Source organism: Suricata suricatta, chromosome 5, assembly GCF_006229205.1.
Source record: "Suricata suricatta isolate VVHF042 chromosome 5, meerkat_22Aug2017_6uvM2_HiC, whole genome shotgun sequence".
Lineage (NCBI taxonomy): Eukaryota > Metazoa > Chordata > Mammalia > Carnivora > Herpestidae > Suricata > Suricata suricatta.
The window spans coordinates 119,106,507-119,130,025 of NC_043704.1; the positions used below are offsets into that span (position 1 = coordinate 119,106,507).

The 23,519-nt window shown below is 37.6% G+C and overlaps 1 protein-coding gene across 5 annotated transcripts in view; it reads left to right on the forward strand.

Annotated features, from left to right (window-relative positions):
- TFDP2 (transcription factor Dp-2) overlaps positions 1-23,519 on the forward strand; it is a 113,204-nt gene that overhangs the window by 70,785 nt on the left and 18,900 nt on the right. For 3 of the 5 annotated variants that reach the window (XM_029940129.1, XM_029940131.1, XM_029940133.1), the window contains 6 exons: positions 1,648-1,751; positions 8,242-8,363; positions 9,779-9,826; positions 15,836-15,998; positions 19,255-19,401; positions 22,676-22,744. In XM_029940129.1, the coding sequence (XP_029795989.1) occupies positions 1,648-1,751; positions 8,242-8,363; positions 9,779-9,826; positions 15,836-15,998; positions 19,255-19,401; positions 22,676-22,744 (653 nt within the window). The remainder of the gene's footprint in view (positions 1-1,647; positions 1,752-8,241; positions 8,364-9,778; positions 9,827-15,835; positions 15,999-19,254; positions 19,402-22,675; positions 22,745-23,519) is intronic. The other 2 variants (XM_029940130.1, XM_029940132.1) reach the window with 2 other exon arrangements.

Genomic DNA, 23,519 nt, shown 5'->3' on the forward strand with positions numbered 1-23,519 from the left:
CTAAGCAAAATGAGTCAGGCAGAGAAGGACAGAAACCATATGTTTGCACTCATAGGTCTAACAGGAAAACAGGAGAGACCTAATGCAGGACCAGGGGGAGCGGAGGAGGGAGAGAGAGTTGGGGAGAGAGGGACGCAAAATTTGAGAGACTACTGAATGCTGAAAATGAACTGAGAGTTGAAGGGGAAGGGGGAGGGGGGAAAAGAGGTGGAGGTGATGGAGGAAGGCACTTATGGGGAAGAGCACTGGGTGTTGTGTGGAAACCAATTTGACAATAAACTATTAAAAAAAAAAAAAAAGAAAACTCAGGAGACAAGAGTAGATAATTGATGAGTGAGACCCCTGAGAAGACAGGACGTGCAGAGACACTAAAGAAGTAATTTAATGAGAATTTCTACTCAGAGACAAAGAAGGAAAAATATGTAAGGATGGAGATAGGTTCACAAGTCTAGGAAAAGAAGCTAGGATATAGCCTGATGGCCTGGTTTCTTTAATTGTCATTTTGCCTTCCAGAGTTTCAATATTGAACCTCTCACAGGTACTTCCTTGGGCGATCTCCTTTGTTATATTAGATTACTATGAAAAACATTGATAAACTGAAGTTTGTTGAGAGGAGTTAAATTTTTACAGTTCATAAAATTATCATTTAGCAGTTCATCTCAAGGGTAGTACTTGGCTGCCTTAATTTGAAATTTAAAGTGTTGGGGACCCCTGGGTGGCTCAGTCAATTTGGCACGGGTTATGTTGTTGCCATCTGTGAGTTAGAGCCCCGCGCCGGGCTCTGTGCTGACAGCTCAGAGCCTGGAGCCCGCTTTGGAATCTGTGTCTCCTTTTCTCTCTGCCCCTCCCCTGCTCATGCTGTCTCTCTCTCTCAAAAATAAATTTAAAAAATTAAAAAAATTTTTTTTAAATAAAAGAAAGAAAATGAAAAAGTGTTGTCAGGATACAAAAAAACTGGAACCCTTGTGCACTACTGGTGGGAAGATAAAATGGTAAAGTCTCTGTGGAAAACAGTCTGTCTCTCTCTTCCTCTCTCAAAAATAAATATGCATTAAAAATTTTTTTTTGTTTAAAGTGTTGAAATCACTTGAAAACACTGTACACATCCCATGGTTTCCAATATCACTAACTAGGTAGCATCATATTTCTTTCTATAGTATGATAAAACCTCAAAAAACTACCAACACATTTTGAAAACATGTTAACTTTTAGTATGAGTGTTTTCTATTATACTATAAACATAAATAAATTCTAATAGATATTTTACTTCATATTCGACTTCATACTTTTAAAAAATTGTATGATATTTAAGAAAGACCTAACTGGATTTCTCCACTCTGATATACACTGTGATTTGCATTATGCACTGCATTATGTTTTTTCCTCTAAAAACCCACTAAAAGTCCAGTAGCTAATTGTCAGACAGAGTGAACTATTTATTTTATAGTTTTCCTTTTCAGCAGAACTAATTGAATTCACTACAAGAAAGCAGTTATTAGTATGGCTTTTCAGTAAGCTACTTATTTATAACTTACTTACTAAGATAATTATAAATTACCTAAGCGAAACGGGTTAGGAGCATGAATGTCTAGATGGAAGGTGCCCGTGATATTGCAGACATTAACCTCATATTTGGTATCATTTCAGGTAACATTTCATTTGTTGCGTTTCCAGTTTCCAGCACCAACTCACCAACAAAGATTTTACCAAAAACCTTAGGACCAATAAATGTGAATGTTGGACCCCAAATGGTAAGAAAATCATCAAATCTTAGAATTTGGAATTTTGCTAAGGCAAGATGAATTTAAAGGATAATTATACTAAAGCTGCAGGTCAGAATTCCTGTTCATTTCTTAACTCAGTCACTTTTTAAAAAAGTTTTGTTTTCATCTGAATATAACTGATTAAGTCTTGAGAAAAAGGCACTGTACTCTACAGTGTTTAATTTCCATGTATTTGAATCTGTGATGTCTGGATGTGTAATATCAAGGTTTTTTTGCTCCCTGTGTGAAGCCCTCTTGTTTTTAGTTGTTTGATTAAATTGGTTCATAAGCTGTTGTTTCATGTTCTTTTTTCTTACAAAATAATGTTTATTGCCCCTGAACTATATACTCATATAAATTGAATATGACCTAACAGTTAATCTATATTGAGAGTTAATAATCTTTAGCAGTAGAAATAATGAATGAAAAAATGGAAAATATTTAAAATATTTAACTGTTTCTCTTAAGGTATTCCATTAATTGATTAATTATGGTAGAGCTCAAACTATACAGCACTTTAGAAAGCCATATTTGTAAACAAAGTTGCATACCATTACTCTAAAAACTACTTAATGTAATGGCCTCACCCACCTTTAGCAAAGGTATGTAAAACTTGTTGAACAGTAAACCTTCATTGGCTGTGCTCGCGTGTTCTCATTTGTAGAGCAATAAGGATAAATTTTGCCCATAATACTCACTATTGTGATTGTTTAAGTGTAGAATTATTTAGGCAAAAAATATTTTTTAACATACTTAGTGGCTTTGGCAAATCTTTAAGATTTTAAGATGTTTTAGAAATGACATTTTTCTTGATCACTTGAGGACTGTTAGTTATCTACAGAATTTAAGCCAAAGATCTCACACAATTTACGGTAACTATGTGAAGAATGTAATCTAACTCCAGACCACATGGAGACTTAAGCTCAGGTAAGTGTCCCCGTTTGAAGGTAGGTCAGGGTTGTGCTCGCTTCGGCAGCACATACACTGATGGTGGTTCAGGGTATATTTCAAACATTTACTAAAGCTTTTGCTTTCACCAGCCACTGCAGTGGGTGCAAATGAGATAAGGCACCTAACCTTAAAGTCTGTATTTTGAAACACTTCTGTGTAAACACCAAAATTAAATAAACATCCCCAAACTCTTATGAATTTCACCCTTACAGTACTCTTCTATTTTGAGACCCTGTTTCCTGTCAGTATTTTAGTGATGCTGCTATGGCTCAAATTTGAATTCCTCTTTGGGCGACAGTTTTCCTTTCTATTGCCAATTTGAACTGATATGTATGGGAGTGATTTTTTTATACTTCAGTTTTGACAGTGATCGGCGGTCTTTTACACCACTCACTCCATTACCAGAAACCTCGGAATCAGCAAAACAACGATCAGAAGAAGGGAAGGAGATTTGGGGCTCTTTAAACCAGGCTTTAATTTGCCTCCTTAATTCTGAGGGGCTCTTTTACAGTTCTTAGTTCTTGGGCAGGAATGAGAGCTTTCGTTTTGACCTCTTAATTGTTGTCGCACCCCAGTTAGCACCATCTCTCTCTTCTCTTGCCATCTCTTCTGAATACTGTCCCCTCACCCTCAATCTCTCATCTATGCTTAGAAGCATTTTCCTAAGTTGAAAAATTCTTGAATAAAACTCCACCCAGTTGCTTCTTACAGTTGTTTTTCTCTACTTTACCTTTAAATTTCACATGTCTCTTTGCAAGCCAAGTCTTAATGGTAGATAGAACTTTCAAAATGCCCCAAGAAGAGAGTAATTTTCTGTATTAATAGAAACTAGTTTAGCAATAACTATTAGTTTTGGATACTTGGCCTTCACTTAAATGTATGATAATCTCATAACTGTATTTTGACATGATTAAAAAGTACATGTTTCTTGGGGAGCCTGGGTGGCTCAGTCAGTAAGCATCCAACTTCGGCTCAAGTTATGATCTCACAGTTTGTGGTTTGAGCCCTGCATCAGGCTCTGTGCTGACAGTTTTCCTCTCTCTCTGCCCCTCCCCCACTTTTACTCTGCCTCTCTCTCTCTCTCTTAAAAATAAATAAACATTAAAAAAATTTTTAAGTGCATGTTTCTTATAGTGAAAACTAAAATTTTGTGAAATAATGAAATCCTTTATTATAATCCTATACGATTATATAAATTCTTCTTCCCTTCAGAATACAGATATTCTCTTGGTTTTTCTTTCTTTTTCTTAAATTGAAGTATATTGGCATACAATATTACGTTAATTTCACGTGTACAACATAGTGATTGGACAAGTCCATACTTTATGCTGTTCCCCACCAGTGTAGCTACTGTACTTGGCCCTAACTGTAGGTGGCAGTAGTACCTAAGATATATTGATTAAAGGCACAAAATCTAAGAATGAGATTCAGTTGCTCTATGATTTTCATAGCCCAACTGTAATCCATTGTCCAAAAAACCCACATAATTACCTTTAAATTAAGGATGTCTTTGGGCATGGGTAGTGGTGGGCACCTAAATTTAAAATGTGTTCATTTTCCCTATTAGATTAACAGAATATAGGAAGTAATTACCTCTAATTACCTCTAATTTCAACTTGGGATTTCAAAGTTAAGGTTCAGTTATATAAAGCATATCTGACCCACCTCCTGTATAATTTCCCTGGGTTCAGTGGTTGATCAAGTTCATTGACTTTTCTTTGTGTTTCTTAAAGTTCACTGTCATTGTCCTAATTTAGGAACTCATTGCATCTCACATAAACTTCTAAATTGTCATTTTAATTCAAGTCCCTCATCCCTCCAGTTTGTTTATTCAGGAATTGTTTACTATGGATTCCTCTTATTAAGGACATACCAGGCACTGTGCTAAGAGAAAGGAATGGAGTGCTGTGAATCACTTCCAGATCAGCAAAGTCTATCAGCTGACAGTCTAACATTGAGGAAGAAAAGAATAAACCAGAACATAGCAATTCATTTACAAAGCCCTTCTCAGTAATGATAACTAGTTTTTTCTTATGTCCTATTTCCCTTCATCCTCTCTTCATCTTTCCTTTTCTACAAAGCCCTTTCAAGCAGGTAAACTGAGCCTACAAACTACTGATAACAGATACAGAAAAAAAAAATTAGTAGTAATACTGCACAGGGGCCCCTGGGTGGCTCAGTCAGTTGAACATCTGACTCTTGATTTCAGCTCAGGTCATGATCCCAGAGTTGTGGGATTCAAGCCCCGCATCAGGTTCCATGCCGAGCACGGAGTCTGCCAGAGAGTCTCTGAGTGCCTGGGTGGCTCAGTCAGTTAAGTGTCCGACTTGGGCTCAGGTCATGATTTTGCGGTTCGTGATTTCAGGCCCCACGCCGGGTTTTGTGTTGACAGCTCTGTGTCTCCCTCTCTCTCTCTCTGCCCCTCCCATGCTCATGGTCTATCTTCTGTCTCTCAAAAATAACATTAAAAAGATTCTCTCTGCCCATCTCCCCAGTTTGTGCTCTCTCTGAAATTAAAAAAAAAATGCTGCACAAATAATGCAGTCTGTCTCAAGGGTGAGTCGGAATGCTTAGAATTGTTTTGTGGAGACTCCTGTTGTAGAAATAGAGTAATAGAGAAATGTAGAGAAATAGACCAAAGACTAATCAAATACTCAAATTTTCCTTCTTAAGCTTCGCACTAAGGTCAGCATGATATAGGACATGTGAATGTGTGATGTGATTGGTGAGAATGATGTCCTTTATATTGTAAATATTTCCTTACTGGATTTGATGTAGACCTTTCTGGCATACCAGTGAACAAAGAAACTACTTTTTTTCATTTTAAGAGCTAGGTCTTCTGTCTCAGTTCATTAAGTGTTTATTGTACCTTTTCTATGAATATCTTCCAGCACTATAGTAGACTCTGCAAACATTCACTCTGCCCTTAAAGATTTTACACTGAAACGGAGGTGCGGGGGTGGAGTGGAATGTGTAGAGGGAGTAGGAGGTACAAACAGATTGTCCAATATTCATATTTTCTCATGAGGTAAGCTTCTGAATGCCTCATTTAATAGTCCTTGGAATATAGTAGAGAATCAGAATTCCCCAGAGAACTATCAGTGTTTATTATCTTTTGTTTTTATTTTGTTATTTATAGACTTAACTAATTAAAATTATTTCCTAGGCATTTGTATATAGTAATATCTCCCTAGCCCCAAATTGGCAAAATGCTATACACAAACAGAAGTAGCTAAAGTTCTTAAATATTTAGTAAATGAATATTCATTACAAATGAATATTGACAAGACTTTATTTTTTATTTTAATAAGTTCTTTTTTTTTTTAATGTTTGTTTTTGAGAGATAGAAAGAGAGAAAGAGCGCTTGCACGCACAAGCAAATGAGCAGGATAGGGGCAGAGAGAAACCGAGGATCCGAAGTAGGCTCCACACTGACAGCACAGAGCCTGATGTGGAGCTCCAGCCCACAGACTGTGAGATCATGACCTGAGCCAAAGTTGGACGCTCAACCAACTGAGCAACCCAGGCACCCTGATAAGACTTTAAAAACCAAGTCTGGCCCCTGGGTGGCTCAGTAGGTTAAGTCCCAGACTCTTGATTTCTGCTCGGGTCATGATTTCATGGTTGGTGGGCCTGAGCCCCGGGTCACTTCTCTGCTAACAGCACAGAGCCTTTTGGGGATTCTCTCTCTCCTTCTCCTTTTGCCCCTCCTCTGCCTGTGCACCTGTGTGCACTCTCTCTCAAAAATAAACAAACATTTAAAAACCAAGTCTTAACCTGAAATGCAAATGAATCCTTCTCTTTGTTCTTTATGGAGCAAATTAGCAACTAACTTAATGACTAGACTTAGACCTGGCCTACAGAAACAGGTGTCATTTGATCAGGGAAACAAAAATTAATTAATATTGTGACCTACATAAGGCAGTAGAAGTAGAATTATTTCTTTTAATATCACTTAAAAATTATGTGTAGCCCACATGGATGCTTTTTTCTCTTAATTGGAACTTAAACAAAACTTTAGTATTATGGAAATTGTCAAAGTACATAAGAACAGAATCTCTTCCCTCAGAAAATCCAAAGATCTGGGGTTGCCCAGGTAGGGGCAATCCCATGCCTCTGGGTTGGAATGAAAAAAAAAGAAAGAGCATCCTGTGTGCCCAGCAGCTCATTCTTCATCAGTTACCCACATGGGGCCAGTATTGGTGCATTAATACCCCCATTCACTGGAGCATGCCCTATTTTTTTTTGACAAAAATACTTGTAAAGACATTACTAAAATGCTAAATTGCTTTTTGTATTAATTATTATAAACATTTTTGGAAAGAAACATCGTCTATTTACCAATGAAGTCCAAGAAGCACTTTGGTAACATATATCAAAGAACTTTTTTTTAACTGTCTGTATCCTTCGTTCCATTAATTACCTTTCTGGAATCTGTCCTTAGGAAATAGAAATTAAGGCCAAGATCACTGTACAAAAATGTTCATCACAGTATTGTTTATAATATTGGATAATTGAATATCCATATATATCTAACAGTAGGGAACAGTAAATTCACATGAAATGTTTTACCATTAAAAAAATGTCTTTGAAGAAGGGCTTCTGGGTGGCTCAGTCAGTTGAGTGTCTGACTCTTGATTTCAGCTCAGGTCATGATCACAAGGTGGTGGGATTGAGCCCTGCCTCAGGCTCCATGCTGAGTGTGTAGTCTGTTTAGGATTCCCCTCTCTCTCTCGCTCTCTCTCTCCCTCTCCCCCCGTCTTCCTCCCTCTCATGCTCTCCCTTTCACACTCTCTCTCTTTCTCAAATAAAAAAAAGGTAAGTAAATAATAAAATGTCTTCAAAGAATGTTTAATGACATGAGGAAATGCTCTTGAAAAAAGAAGATAAAATTGCATCTGTATAATAATCCAAATTGTGGGCGCCTGGGTGGCTCAGTCAGTTAAGCTTCCAACTTCAACTCAGGTCATGATCTCACGGTACTTGTATCCAAGCCCCACATCGGGCTCTGTGCTGTGACCACAGAGCCCACTCAGATGCTCTGTCTCCCCCGCTCTCTGCCCCTCCCCCACCCACACTGTCTTTCAAAAATGAATAAATGTTAAAAATTAGAAATAATAAAAATAAGCTAAGTTGCATAATGCCTTTGTATATATTTGGACATGAAGATCCGATTTACTGTTGCCCTAGTTTGAATACATCAAGTTCAACTGCAGTTAGATTCTGTAATTTCAAAGAAAACTTTTTTCTGATTTTTAAAACATTGTTCATTGCCAACTGAATCCTTCCAAATTACTGTTCACTTACTGAAACCTGTATTGTGGCCGTATATCAGTATTCAAGGTTAACATGCTTTACGATCTAGAATATAAGCAAATCAAAGCATATGTTTTCGAATGTAGGTATTAAGTACATTTTAGGCAGTGAAATTTCTTCCTTCTATGTAGGTTAGCAGTCAACATGATTTTCTACATGTATGCTTTTCTTTATAATTAAGAATATTATTTTCTGTGTCCTAACTTTATAGATTATAAGCACACCGCAGAGACTAACCAGTTCAGGAAGCGTTCTGATTGGGAGTCCATATACCCCTGCACCAGCAATGGTCACTCAGACACACATAGCGGAAGCTACTGGCTGGGTCCCAGGGTAAGACTGTTGTTGCAAGTAACCGTGTTCTAAGCTTTTGTTTAAAGCTGTGATCCTTGCCTCTCACTCTCTTTTCTTCCGTTCTTGTCTAGTCCTTAAAAACTAATGTGTGGCCTTTAAAATCACCTGTTTTATTTCACTTTGTATCTCAGCTATAAATCGTTTATATAGGAACCATTTTGAAATACAATAATTTGTATCTGAATCTTCTGGCGTTTTTCACCTCTGAAAAAGTACTACTTTTTATGATTGACCTTTAGCTGCTTGGAAGATGTAAAAACTATATTGTTTTAATAAACATAAGAAAAGAGTTACATATTAAGTGTTTATCCTCGGAATTTTTCTTGGCTTTTTATTTCCTTAAAAACCAGAAAAGGAAGTGGGAAAAACAATTTTACATTTTAATACATTAAACTTTTTACTGAGTTTTCTCTTGATCCTTTTGGAACCCAGGATAATTAAATCAATCTCCCTTGCGGTAGTCATTTACCACTTTTAGTATCAAACTTTTCTGTTTCATCTCTGCCTGTAAAATATCCTTACCTGGCCTTTCTCCACTCCTTATCATTTTAGCATTTAATCATTCTGTAAAAGAAAAAACTCTTGAGATAAAGGACTCAAAACTTCATTTTGTCACTTTAGAAGTTATTTTCATGGTGACATACTGTGCTCGTAGTTCTGTGCTTGACTTACAGTTGTGAGTTCTAGAAAGCAGACAGTAAATATTGGTTGTGTAAGAGCATTCTTGCTTCCAGGATATTAAATGATAATAATGAAATAATCCTGGAAAAGTGTTTTGAACCATACACATGTTCGTGTGTATAAACACACATTAGAGACAGAGGACTTCCATATGTACACATACTTTTCCACTATCACATGAGCTGAAAAGACACGACCCCCTGTAATCCCATCGCCTCTATTCATTCAGATTTAATACACGAGGACCTGAAAGTTACCTTGGGTTTCTCTACAGCCTTGAGAGATGATAACATGAAAGCCACACCTGTGCTGTAGAACTGGCCTGCTGTGGAGATGGCCAGGATTTGGGTATTTCCAGCTCCAGCTGTGCTTCATATTGAGAGTGGAATGATCACTCGGTCACTCTGGAGTGAGTCATACTTTGTGCCTTTCCAAGTCTGCAACATGTTCTTCCCGTGTTCCTTGAGCTCATTACAGCCTACGTCCTTATATTGTGGTTTTTTTGATCCTGTGATAAAATTTATTACGTTGTGATCTCTTACTCCTATGATAAAACTACAGTTTTTATGTTATGGAAATATCTTTTATACTTGTTAGATTTTGTGTTTGGATATATTTGCTGCAGAATTAGACAAGTTATAGTAAATTAGTCATAAAATAAAGTTGTGTTTAAATACCTGTTCTTTTTATGCTATCTGTTTTTTTCTTTTCAGTGATAGAAAACGAGCTAGAGAATTTATAGATTCTGACTTTTCAGAAAGGTGAGTATAAGTGTTAAGTGTTTTGTTTGAGAGATGCTACTGTATAGAGAGGCATTTGGGGTCTGGACTATTCTAGTTTAATTAGAGATGTTTTTCTTCACAGGACTTTAATTGAGTTTCTGCCATTATTTGATATGCCAGTGAGTGTTCTACTTGACTTATCATTACATAAATTCATTATATTTGCACAGGTTCAAAAGAAATCATCCGTGAGTAGGTTGGTTGCCCTCTGCCTCCTTTTGGAGGATGAAGTGTTCTACCAAAGTGAATATTCCACATTACCTCAAGATGCCTAAACTTTTTAAAAATAAGTTTTATTGAAGACATTTGAAGATCGTAGGAAGAGGCACCTGGGTGGCTCAGTTGGCTAAGCGTCCAACTTCAGCTCAGGTCATGATCTCATGGTCTGTGGGTTCAAGCCCCACGTCAGGCTCTGTGCTGACAGCTTAGAGCCTGGAGCCTGCTTCAGATTCTGCATCTCCTTCTCTCTCTGCCCCTCCTCATCTTGCACTCTGTCTCTCTCTCTCTCAAAAGTAAATAAACAATAAAAAGTAAAGATTGTAGTAAATTCTCACTTCTTTCTTAACTAATAAGTCAAGTGCAGAATAACCTTTCCTTAGACTATTAGAACAGAGTCCCTCAGTGTACATCAGAAATCACCTGTGGAGTGTTGAATGCGGTAGGAATGTCTACCAAGTCAGAAACTCAAAGAATAAAAACGATCATGTAGGGTCATTAAAGTTCAATATGCCATGCAAGCCACTACATGAGGTACCATATTAATGTTGCATTATGGGTTGCTGGGGTTTTGGGGTTTTTTTTTATTTTTAGGTTTTTTTTTTTTTTTTAAGTTTATTTATTGAGAGAGAGCACAAGGCAGGGAGGGGCAGAGAGAGGAGAGAGAGAATCCCAAGCAGATTCTGCACTGTAAGCACAGAGCCCATTGCGGGCTCGGTCTCATGACCCCTGAGATCATGACCTGAGCCAAAATCAAGAGTTGAATGCTTAACCAACTGAGCCACCCAGGTGCCTCAGTGTGGCACTATATTAAAATAAGACCTGTTGTCTTCGAGGCAGGAATTCTGTAAGGTTGTTATTTACTGTTTTAAATAAAACTTTCCCAGCTATGCTTTCTAAATTTTATTTTTGATTTTTGATCCTAAGATCTTGTAACTCCTTTTTCCAGTGGTGTTTTAATTTCCTTTCTTTTGTTAGGTCATTTGCTCTCAATATAATAAATAGTTCCCTGTCTTATCTCTTTTCTAGTTTGCTACCTCTGGTTTGCTGTGCACTGAGAAACTAGACAGCCAAATGTGTTAGCTTTCAGTCTGAAATAAAAATGAGAAGACTCTCTGAGTGAGGACCTTGGGGCGATATATATTTCTAAAAATGTGTATTTTCTTGCATTGGGACTGGGTGTATTTTAGTTCCTTTGTGGCATTTGTTGCTTGCTTCTTGGTTTTTAATTGTTTTAAACAGATAAAATCATGTCTGAGGAACTGCTGTATCATATAGAAATATATAGGGAAATATATTCTTTTCTCCCTAATGGAAATTCCTCTTTCCAACTCTTACTGGTTTTTCTTTGTGTTTATCCTCAGAAAAGGCAGCAGTACAAGTTCTTACAGATGTATTTAGCAATGCATAAGGCCTTAAAATAGTACTATTTATTAGTTGTGATTGGTGGTCCTTATGTACTGCAAACAGTATAAAAAACCAGATTCTAATTACACTTCTTCATAAGAGAGACCTCTAAAGGTCTGTGAAGACCCCGTTTCTGGTCTCAGCTGGGGTTTTAATCCTGAAAGACGTTTGTTCACTCTCTGTTCCTTTGGACAGACTCTGACGGTGTCTTCTACATGCATCTCTTCCAGATAGGTCTGATTTTCCGTTTGGACCTCTGCTGAGGGATAGCAGTGGCAGCCGCTGGGTGTTTTTCTTTGTTCCTGTCTAAAGATTTAGCACACTAATGTATTCTTCCTGTAGGCTCATGTAATCTCAGTATCTTTTTGTTGGGGGAAAAAGTTAAAACTCCACTTATTTATAATAAACTAATAATTTATAATTAACTAATATAATTTAAACTGTAATAGCTAATAGTAATCAAAATCAGTATAGTTAATATCTATGCAGCTTCAATGATGTTTATGAAATTGTTCATTTAGCAAACATTTTTAATATCTACTAACCAATGTTCTAAGCATTGGAGAGAATAATAAACAAGATAGATAAGTCTCCTCTTAAAGATCTCATATTGTGGGGGGGAGGGGTATAATAAATAAGATTATTTTTATTTTTTAATTAAAATTTTTTTAATGTTTATTTTTGAGAGAGACAGAATGCAAGTAGGGCAGACTTAGAGAGAGACACAGAATCTGAAGCAGGCTCTGAGCTGTCAGCACAGAGCCCTACACGAGGCTCCTGAGCCAAACTCAGATGCTTAACCACCTGAGCCACCCAGGCACCTCAGACTATTTTTAGATTATGATAGTATACAAAAAAATAAGATAAGTGATGATGACTACCTTGGAGGAGGCCTCACAAGGGAGGTGATACTTGAATGCAGAGGAGCCAGGCATGTAAGTAGCTTAGGTGAGGTGGGAGAGTGGGGATTCTGGGCAGAGGGAGTGGCAAATGTGAAGCTCCCAAATGAGGAAACAGGTTGATGTATTTGGGGAAGCACAGTGGCCTGGAGATAGTTTGAAAGGCAAAGAGTGATATGACATGAGGGTGGAGAGGTAGGCAGGGGTCCAATCATGATGAAAGTTCTTTGCAGGTCCTGGTAGGGAGTTTGGTCTAAGGAGGATTTTCAGCAGGGAAATGGCATGATCTAAGTCCCACTGGCTGCTGGGGGGTAAATAGGTTCTAAGGAGATAAGGACAAAAGCAGAAAAATCAAAAGACTATTGCAGACGGCAGTGGCCTGGCAATGGAGATGGGGAAAAATGGATAAATAATGGACAGAACCAACAAAATTTATTGAAGGGAGGAAGAGGAGAAATAAAGGACAGCTCTTCTTGTTTTGCATGAACAGCTAGGTGAATATTGATGCCATTTACATTTAGTGTATTTAAGAGTAAGTTTGGGAAGAATTTTGTTTTGGACATAATGAAGTGCAGTAAGTTTATTAGTTATCTAAGTGATGATGTCATTAGTATATAAGTAGTATCATCAGCACTTAAGTGCCGAGTGATATAACCCAAGGAGGGAGAAAGTGAAGATCCATAGGAATAAACATTTATTTCCCATTTTGCACCTCCTCTTCCGCCTATACCTAGCACAACAGATGTGTACTTCCAGGAGAGTAAAGGGTTTTTTCTAAATTATTTTACTAAATCACCACATGAAATTATTTTGCTGATTTACATATTCTTATTGGCTCGTTTAAGTGGGAAATGAAGTTCTTATTACTTTTGTAAATAAGAATAAATTGTTATTGGGGAAATATAAAAAAGACAGTGGTTATAGGTTCTAGTTAAGCACCTAGAAAAATAATATTCTTTGGGTATAATTCATTTGAATACTTCAAATGATATTGTAAAAGTTAACATGTATTTCAAACTATACCATATTAGTAGTTTTATTATCTATTTTCCCTTTTTTTATTTCTCAATTTGGCTTTATTTAATAAAGAATACTTCCTACTGGATTCTTTATTTTATTTATGGACTAATAGAGATCATAATGTTTATACCCTATAGCCATATTTTGGTGTTATTTGGAAAGAGGGTCTTGGTATTCCAAAGAGCTCGATTCTAAGAAAATGTGTAAACTCTAAGATTCAGATAGTGAGTGGGATACCTGCGTGGCTCAGTCAATTAAATGTCGGACTTTTAAAAAAAAAACTTTTTTTTTAACAGAGCGCAAGCAGGGGTGGGGCAGAAAGGGAGACCCAGAATCTGAAGCAGGCCCCAGGCTCTGAGCACTCAGCACAGAGCCTGACGTGGAACTCAAACCCATGAACCATGAGATCATGACCTGAACTGAAGTCAGATGCTCACTCAGGCACCCCTAAACATCGGATTCTTGATCTCAGCTTAGGTTTTAATCTCAGGATCAAGAGTCAAGCCTCATGTTGAGCCCTGCATGGGGCATGAAGTCTACTTAAAAAAAAGATTTAGATAGTGAGCTTCCAATTTAAGATGACAGACTGAACATCAGGATTATACCCCCAAACCCTAAAATCCAATGCATTATGACAGGGTTTCATTCTCTTTTAAGGCCAAATAATATCCCAGTGTATGTATAAACCATATATTTTTTTATCCATTCATGTACCTCTAGACATTTAGTATTAGTTCTGTATCTTGGCTGTTGTGAATAATGCTGTCATGAATAGGAGAGTGCAGATGCCTCTTTGAGATCCTTTTTCAGTTCTTTTGGATATATACTCAAAAGTGGGATTGCTGGATCATATGGAAATCCCATTTTAAATATTTTGAGGAACCTCCATACTTTTTTCATAGCAACTGTACCATTTTCCATTCCTACCAGCAGTGTAAAAGGGTTCTAATTTCTCCACATTCTCACCAACACCTAACTTTTGTTTCTATTTTTAAAAATAGCCATCATGACAGGTATGAGGTAATAGTTCATTGTGATTTTGATTTGCAGTTGTCTGATGATTAGTGATGTTAAGCACCTTTTCATATAGCTGTTGGCCATTTATGTGTTTTCCTTGGAGAGTTTTTGTTCGTGTCTTTTGCCTATTTTTATTTATTTTTTTTTGATTAGTGGATAGTTGGAATTTCTTATGTATTTTGGATATTGACACCCTATCAAATAAAAGGTTTATCTCCCATTCCATAGGTTGCCTTTTCATTTGTTGATTGTTTTCATTTGGCTTTTACTCTCTGCATTATGACAGGGTTTCATTCTCTTTTAAGGCCAAATAATATCCCACTGTATGTATAAACCATATTTTTTTTATCCACTCATGTACCTCTGGACATTTAGTATTAGTTCCATATCTTGGCTGTTGTGAATAATGCTGTCATGAATAGGAGTCCTCCTCCTCTAGGTTAGATGAGATGCCCCTCTTCCTAATTCCCAGGAGCATTGTAAATAACAGACTTGGCACTCACCTTACTGTACTGGACTTCTCTGTGCTTATAGGTCTGTTTTGTCTTTCTCCCATCTGCCAAGACTCATACTGAGGGAAAGGATTTTGCCTCAATTTTTGTTTTCGTTCTCTAGTCCCTACTCCAGTTCTTGGCATATAGCTGGCACTCAGAAATTAGTAGAATTAAATTGAACCCCTAAAAATGTTAGTAAGTTATCAAAGTTTGGGCCTAGGCATTAACCAAACTTAAAATAAGTGAAGACTTAGACCCATTTTTAATACTATGACCTCTATTTGAAAATTTAGTAGATAAATGTGACAATAGTGGTACTTTTAATTTTTGGTGACATAGAACTGTAGCATACATAGAATACCAAAAGGTAAGTACGTAAACTCTACTAGGCTAGGCAGTGTTTTTGTTTGTTCCTTTCATGGATTTATTCCTAGTGTGTAGAACAGTACTTGGTACATAAGTACGTTAGTGGTCAGTAAATACTTATTGAATCAATGAGTGATGTGTGTAGAAAAGCACTCTAACTTCATACTTTATTAGGCTTTTAAGGTAAAAATTAAGTTCAAAAACATTTTTTCATTACTAATTCAATTTAAAGTTTACCACTTGAGGGGCACCTAGGTGGCTCGGTTGGTTAAACATCCGACTTCGACTCAGGTCATGACCTCACTGTTCAGAAGTTCAAGTCCCATGTTGGGCTCTGAGCTGACAGTTCAGAGCCTGGAACCTGCTTCAGGTTCTGGGTCTCTTTCTGTCTCTGCCCCTTCCCCATTCACATTCTGTGCCTCTCTCTCTTCTCAAAAACAAATAAACATTAAAAATTTTTTAATTCTTTAAAATTTACCACTTGAAACAAAAATCAAATTACTGTATTCTCACATTACTTATATTTTTGTACAGGAAGTCTGGTATATAAATATATTTTTCTCTTTTAGTAAACGAAGCAAAAAAGGAGATAAAAATGGAAAAGGCTTGAGACATTTTTCTATGAAAGTGTGTGAGAAAGTTCAGCGGAAAGGTACAACATCATATAATGAAGTGGCTGATGAACTGGTATCGGAGTTCACCAATTCAAATAACCATTTGGCAGCTGATTCGGTAGGTAGAGCATTGACTTGACCTTGATGTGATGAGTGATGGAAGATGTATCTCTGGGTTGACTGTGTCCTTGATTTAAGGACTCAAACAAACGAGGGAATCCCCACCTCCTTTACTTGACGGTTTCTTATTGTCTAGTGGGGACTTCTTTTGCTGTTGATTTTTATTTGTATGACTTTGGAGACATTTCTGAGTCCGTCCTTTAGTGTTTCTTTTATGCTTAAGTAAATTAGAAAATTTTATCTTGTTTTTCATTGAAAAAAAAAAATACATGAACATGTCTTATTAAAAAAATTAAGTTATTGGGTGCCTGGGTGGCTCAGTTAGTTGAGTGTCCAACTTCAGCTCAGATTGTGATCTCACAGTTGATGCTTTCGAGTTTTAACAGCTCAGAGCCTGGAACCTGCTTCGGATTCTGTGTCTCCCTCTCTCTCTACCCCTCCCTGATTTGCGCTGTGTCTCACTCTCTCAAAAGTTAATAAACATTAAAGAAAAAGATTTTTTTAAATTGTTTGCAGTTATTTTTCCCAGAAAACCGTCTCTTGAATTTGTATTGACCCTCCTGTTTTATAGTTAATTTCTCTTTTTTAATCTTCATTTAATATTCTCTTCTCTTTCCTCATTACTTTTGTTATTTTTCTAGTAATGAAGATCTTTATGGTTGTGATTTTCCTCTTGTGTGCTGCGTTAGCCATATCCCATTGATTGTGATATTATGTTATACTTTAGAGATTCTACAACTTTGGTTTTAATTTACTCTCTGACCTAAGAATGGCATTAGGGTTTTTATAGTTCCAGGTGATGGGGAACTTTGTTTTTCTGAATTTTCACTTCTATTACCTGTGTTCAGAGACTGTGAGTTGAACTATTTATGTTTTGGGGATTGCTTTGAGATTTTTCTTGTGACCCATTAGATGGTAATGTGCTTTTTTTTCCTTTTCTCTGGCACCTGTAAGGAAGGTGTATGACATTCTGATTCTCAATGAAAGAGAAAGTTCTCAGAATGTTCTACAAGATGCTGTGTGACCCAGCCCACCGTTACCCTCTGACCTCATCTGCTGCTGTGCACTGATGGTCTCAGTTACTACACTCCAGCATACATAACGTTTCTTTCAGTTTTCTTAATTAAAAAAAAAAATCAGAAATAGATATTGAATTCAATCAAATTCTGTATAGTTTCCTGAAAATTTAGGAGTTTTACACGGATAGTCATGAATGAGATTGGTGGGGGGTTTTGTCTTGTTTTGTTTTGGAGTGACTGCCAGACATGCTTCCTCGTCAGGCTGTTACACTTGGATTTCCTGTGTCTGAATCTCTCCGCAAAGGAGCCATATGGTTTCTCTCCTCCAGTTTTCGCTCAGATGTCATTGTACTGAGGCATTTCTTCTTAGCACATTTTATTATCTAACACACATTTTTACTAACCTCCCCTATCTCTACCCCTGAATACAAGCAAAGGTTGGGTTTTTTTCTGTCTATTCCCTTCTGAGTAATTTGGAAGGTTTGTAGTCTATAGTTCTTTAATTGGTTATCTTTATAACTTTAGGTAACCTCAACATTTTGTTTTTTTTGTTTATTATCACCTGCAAACCAGTATCTGTTGATTATGAGGGTAAAAAATTTACATATTTATATGTACTTTGTCTCCCATCTTTCCTCTCTACCACAGGGTTCAGATTGACTATATTAATGGTAGTTGTTAAAAGAATAATATTATTATGGTTGTTAGTATGACTTTAAATAAGTATATTGTGCCAAACCTCCATTATCACTTAGTTTGTCTGTCTGAATAGTTCATCTGTGTTGAATCCCAAACCCTTTAAATGTCAAGGAGAACATCAGCAGGCCTAATTTGTTGCCCACTCCTGATGTTTTTTATTATATTATTGTTATTTCTACAGTGTCAAAATTTTGGGGTTTTTTTAAGTTTATTTATTTTGAGAGAGAGAGTACACGCTTAAGTTTACTTATTTATTGAGAGAGAGAGAGAGCCGGCCCACGTGTGCGTGAACAAGTGGGGAAGGGGCAGAAGAGAGACAGAATCCCAAGCTGGCTGTACACTGTCAGCACAGAGCCCACTGCGGGGCTCCAACTCACAGTCCATGAGATCACAGCCTGAGCCGAAATTGAGAGTCAGATGCTTAAGTGACTGAGCTAACCTAGGTGCCCCTACAGTGCCAGGATTTCTAATATTTACATTCAGTTCTATACTTAAATCTCCTATTTATCTAAGTTTAGTTCTGTACTTAAATAGATTCAGTATTCTTCACCATCCTTTATTATCACAGGCATTTGACTCATTGGATTTTGTTCTTAGGAACTGCTTGTTCACAGTAAATCAGGAGCTTTTTCCACAATCGAAGTTGACACAGTCTTCTTCATTGAGAAAATCATACCATAAAAAAAAAATTCAGCTGGAGTAAACAGTGTGTTTTAGTGCTCTGTGTAATGACGTTTTGTACAAGTTCCCTATTTTCATTGTAGACTAGGAACAGTTTGCAAATCAGCACCAGTCCTTGGACCATATACTTGAAAAGCACTGTTTACCTAGAGCTTAAAATATGCTGCCTTTTTGGTCTAATATCTTCCCACAATGCCCACAGTGCGGGGTTTTAGCCCACTTTAGCTCCGTTACGCCTCTGATATACATACTCTTGTTGTGTATGTTAGTTCTCTATATATTCTCGATCCCACAAGACATTGATGTTTTCTACAATGAGGTTAATTGTGACATACCCAGAGATTTACCTTTCAGGTGGCCTTCTTTCCGTACTTCGTCTCCAAACTCCCATCTTAATTCTATTTAAAGAAGGCCCTTTAGTGTTTTTTAATTTAGATCTGTAGATCACATATAATCTTTATGTTTTAGATCTTATCACTATTTTGAAGGATATTTCACTGGGTATAGAATTCTTTAAGCATTCTAAAGATAGAATATTATTAGTTAAATATCTTAATATCCTGTGATTATATCTTAACCTTTGAAATTTATCACTCACGGGGCACCTGGGTGGTTCAGTCAGTTAAGCGTCCGGCTTCAGCTCAGGTCATGATCTCACGGTTCGTGAGTTTGAGCCCCCGCGCCAGGCTCTGTGCTGACAGCTAGCTCAGAGCCTGGAGCCTGCTTCAGATTCTGTGTCTCCCTCTCTCTCTGCCCCTCCCCTGCTCATGCTGTCTCTCTCTTCTCTCAAAAATAAATTAAAAACATTAAAAAAATTTTTTTAAGAAATTTACACTCATTAAAAATATTTTTTAGCAGGCCTATGACCAGAAGAATATTAGGAGAAGAGTTTATGATGCTTTAAATGTGCTAATGGCAATGAACATAATTTCAAAGGAAAAAAAAGAAATAAAGTGGATTGGCTTGCCTACCAATTCTGCTCAGGAATGTCAAAATCTTGAGGTAAGTCAGGAAAATCTGTTTATAGATAGTAGTTTGCTTTATTTTACATAAGAAGCATTTTAATTTAGAAATACAAATAATATTATTATAATAATTAGAATAACTACTCATGTATACTATGTCTTTCTTTTTTTAAAGCAGACTCTCTGTGTAGGATTTTAGAACTGGAAGGAGCTTTAGAGAGATGTAGTTTGAATTCCTGATGAAACACAGGGACATAGAAATTGAGTGACTTGATTTTTACTGTTTCTTAGAGAAGATATTTATTTTTAGTTTAATTCTGAGCACTCTATTAATAAATGTTTAATAACTCATGAATATAAATAATATTTGATGAAATGCTTGCTGTATAGATCGAGAAAAGAAAAAAAGGATGAAACTGGCTGTTTACTTCTTGTGTTCAAACTTTTATCTTTGGGGGCGCCTGGGTGGCTCAGTCGGTTGAGCGTCCAGCTTCAGCTCAGGTCATGATCTCACATTTTGTGGGTTCGAGCCTTGCGTCAGGCTCTGTGCTGACAGCTCAGAGCCTGGAGCCTGCTTCAGATTCTGTGTCTCCCCCTCTCTCTGACCCTCCCCTGCTCATGCTGTCTCTCTCTGTCTCTCAAAAAAATAAATTAAAAAAAAACAACAACACATAAACTTTTATCTTTAACCCTGTCTTGACAACCAGATGGTGTTACAAAGGATAGAATGTTCAGCTTGCATGAATTTTGGGATGATATGTGCAAAAACATTTTTTTATTCCATTAATCTTAATTATAGAAAATCTGTCCTATATGATCGTGTGCCCTGACCTACTGATTTTAAATTTATTTTACATAATTGTACTGTCCTGGGCATAAATCGAATAAATTGAGGTTATGTATAGTTTCTGGAGATAGCAGTGGCCGAGTTCATGTTTTACTCCATTCCTTTTTCCCCTCAGCAAATCAAAACTTTTATACTTGTGGATAGAGGGAGAAATTAGACATTCATCAGAAGTCATGGGAAGTTATTCATGTACTGCAGTGGAAATGACCTCCTTTTCTCCTTCCAGTGCACTGGAATTTGAGGATCATTTTTATTACCAGTAACATTTAGGTGATAACAGACTCTCAATAAGCAAAAATCTATTAGCAATTACTGTGTATTTACCCAAAGATTATACAAGACAAAATCTCTGACCCCCCAAGAGCTTTCATTCTAATTGAGAAAAGGAAAAATGTTCAAAAGGAGTTACCAAAACATATTGATGACTCCTGCAAAAGACGTATGTACAGATTCTCTGGAAAGGGAGATACGGGAGGGCTTTACCAAGGAAAGAAAAATCCCTGAGCTCAATTAGAGGGAGATGTAGGCGTTTGTCCAGAGGCTCAGGGCAGGGAGGGCCTTGCAGAGGCCGTGCGTGGGCTGCGCACAGCTGGGTGTGAGCAGAGTGCAGGCAGGGCTAACGGGAAGAGCTTTCTAAGTGCGAGTGCGGGGCTTTGGAACCTGATCCTGTAAACAGTGGGAAGCTGTTGAAGAGTTATAAAGGGGAGGCTGAGAGGACACATTCTAAGGGATCACCCTGCTGGTGGGTTGGAAGTTGAACTGACCTGAAGTTGAGGAGGATAATTGAGGGAGGAGAGGATTAGAGATCTTTTGAGTGAAGTCAGTGGCATGAAGTTGGAGAAATGTTTAGAAGTAGAATCGGTACAAGTGGGCCTGGTGTGTGATGTGGGCACGAGCGGCCGGTAGGGGTCTGGCCTGGCCCAGCTGCCCCTACAGATACAGAGTCCTACAACATCTTTTCAGATGTAGAAAGCCACACAGATTTTCAAGTGAATGTTAAGTAATTTAGGATGAAAGGGCTATAGTGGTTAGAGGAAGGATGAGAGGAAACTCTTGGTGCATACTAGAGTAGATAGGGAGCACATAAGCACAGTTGTCCTTTAAAGAAAGAGGAGGTGGGGGGGCACTTGGGTGACTCAGTCAGTTGAGCACCGACTTTTGCTCAGGTCATAACCTCACAGTTTGGGAGTTTGAGCCCTGTGTCAGGCTCTCTGCTGTCAGCACAGAGCCTACTTCAGATCCTTTCTCCCTCTCTTTCTCTGCCCCTCCCTTATTCTCTCTCTCTCAAAAATAAATACTTTTTAAAAAAGGAAACATGGGGGGCGCGTGGGTGGCTCAGTCGGTTAAGCGTCCAGCTTCGGCTCAGGTCATGATCTCACAGTTGGTGGGTTTGAGCCCTGCGTCAGGCTCTGTGCTGACAGCTCAGAGCCTGGAGCCTGCTTCTGATTCTGTGTCTCCCTCTCTCTCTGACCCTCCCCTGCTCGCACTGTCTCTCTCTGTCTCTCAAAAATAAAGAAAGAAAAGAAAGAGAGAGAGAAAGAAAGAGAAAGAAAGAAAGAAAAGAAAGAAAGAAGGAAGGAAGAAGGAAGGTAGGAAGAAGGAAGGAAGGAAGAGAAAGAAAGAGAGAGAAAGTAAGAGAGAAAGAAAGAGAAAGAAAGAGGAAATATGGTTGGAGTAGACAAGAAAAATGTTGTATTTGATGTTATTGACTTTTGCCCAAAGACACAATGAGGAACTCAGAGAAAATTCAGAAAGAATGAGGAAAATAATAGTTATGTGAAACTGGAAACTTTGCCCCATAAGCATGTTCCTTACTGCGAGTTGGTGTATTGAATATGTAGCCTTTCTGTATTAGGAGCTATGCCCACTTTAAAGTCCGTTAGCCTGTGATCGTAAGTGAGAGCTTAACCTCACTCTTCAGGTTAGGGGCTAATGTAACAAAGTAAGTAATAACAGAGTCTCCGGAACCAGGTGGTTTAGGTTCAAATTCTGACTCTTGCCACTTACTATTTGACCTTAGGCAGTTCCTTACCCTTGATGCTTTCATTTCTTTACATGCAAAATGCAGTAGTTCTTCATAGGGTTTTGTGAAGATGAATTAAGATAATGTGTTTAAAGTGCTTCGTTGAGTTGCTGGCACCTAGAGTAAATTATTCACTAAATATTAGCTATTACTCTGATTAGAACTTGAGTAACAAATAGCAACAAGTACTGTATGCCAAGTATTCTTTAGGTGGACGGATTTTATTATAGATCATAGTTGCCACAATTCTGCTGTCATGCCTACTTGCTTACCCTAAGCTCTGCTCCCCAAAAAGATGTGATTTGCCTTTATTGACATTGGTAGTTAAAATGGATGGAGTCTGAAGGAAAATTGTTGATAACTCAGAATTGGGACCTGAAAGGTAGGCAGTAATTTATACTCCACATACGTTCAAGTTCTTTTGTAACCTATGTTTTAAAGATCGAGAAGCAGAGGCGGATAGAACGGATAAAACAGAAGCGGGCCCAGCTGCAAGAACTTCTCCTGCAGGTAAAGATGCCAGGATGGTTTTCATGCTCTTCCAGATTCTGCTGCTCTGCTTCCTTGTTTTCTAGAGTCAGCGTTGAACACCTTGGGTGCCTTGAGTCGTGTCTGGGGAGACCACATTGGGGCAGCCCCTACACATCTGAGCTCACCACCATCTGCATGGTCTAGCTTCACGACGGTTCCGTCTCTCACCGTCATCATGGCCTCTGGCAGCTCACCTGCCCTGTGCGGGACTTGTATGTGCAGCGATTTACTCTTGACACTTACTCTTACTCTGAACAAAAACTGTGTCACGAGTCCTTTCGTGTGTGTTTCTTTTAGCCCTAATTTGGAATGTCAAGAAGTAAGACTAGTGAAACTTTGGACACTTGAAGTAAAATAATCAAATCCACCTGTCATACTTAGTATCTGTAAATAATAAAATAACATGTAATGATTCAGTAAGCTTCATAGAAATACCAAAAGTTAAAATACCTTTCTTTTAAGAAAATTAACTTTTACAGTGTAATAAGGATCCCTGTATTTATAGTGTTTTGGATAATTGCCTGGAATTTGGATTTTTTTTAATATAATAGAGCCAATGTATAAAATCATGTGAAGTAGAATCACATGGCCTTTTTAAAAATTTTATTTTTGGTAATTACAGTTGCTATGAAAATTCACTTTGAGTAGTACACTGGGGTCATTTTCATTGCAGTCACAGACCCTTTTTTAAATGAGCCAGAGGGTCTTTATGCTTTTTTTTTAACTTTATTTATTTATTTATTTATTTATTTTT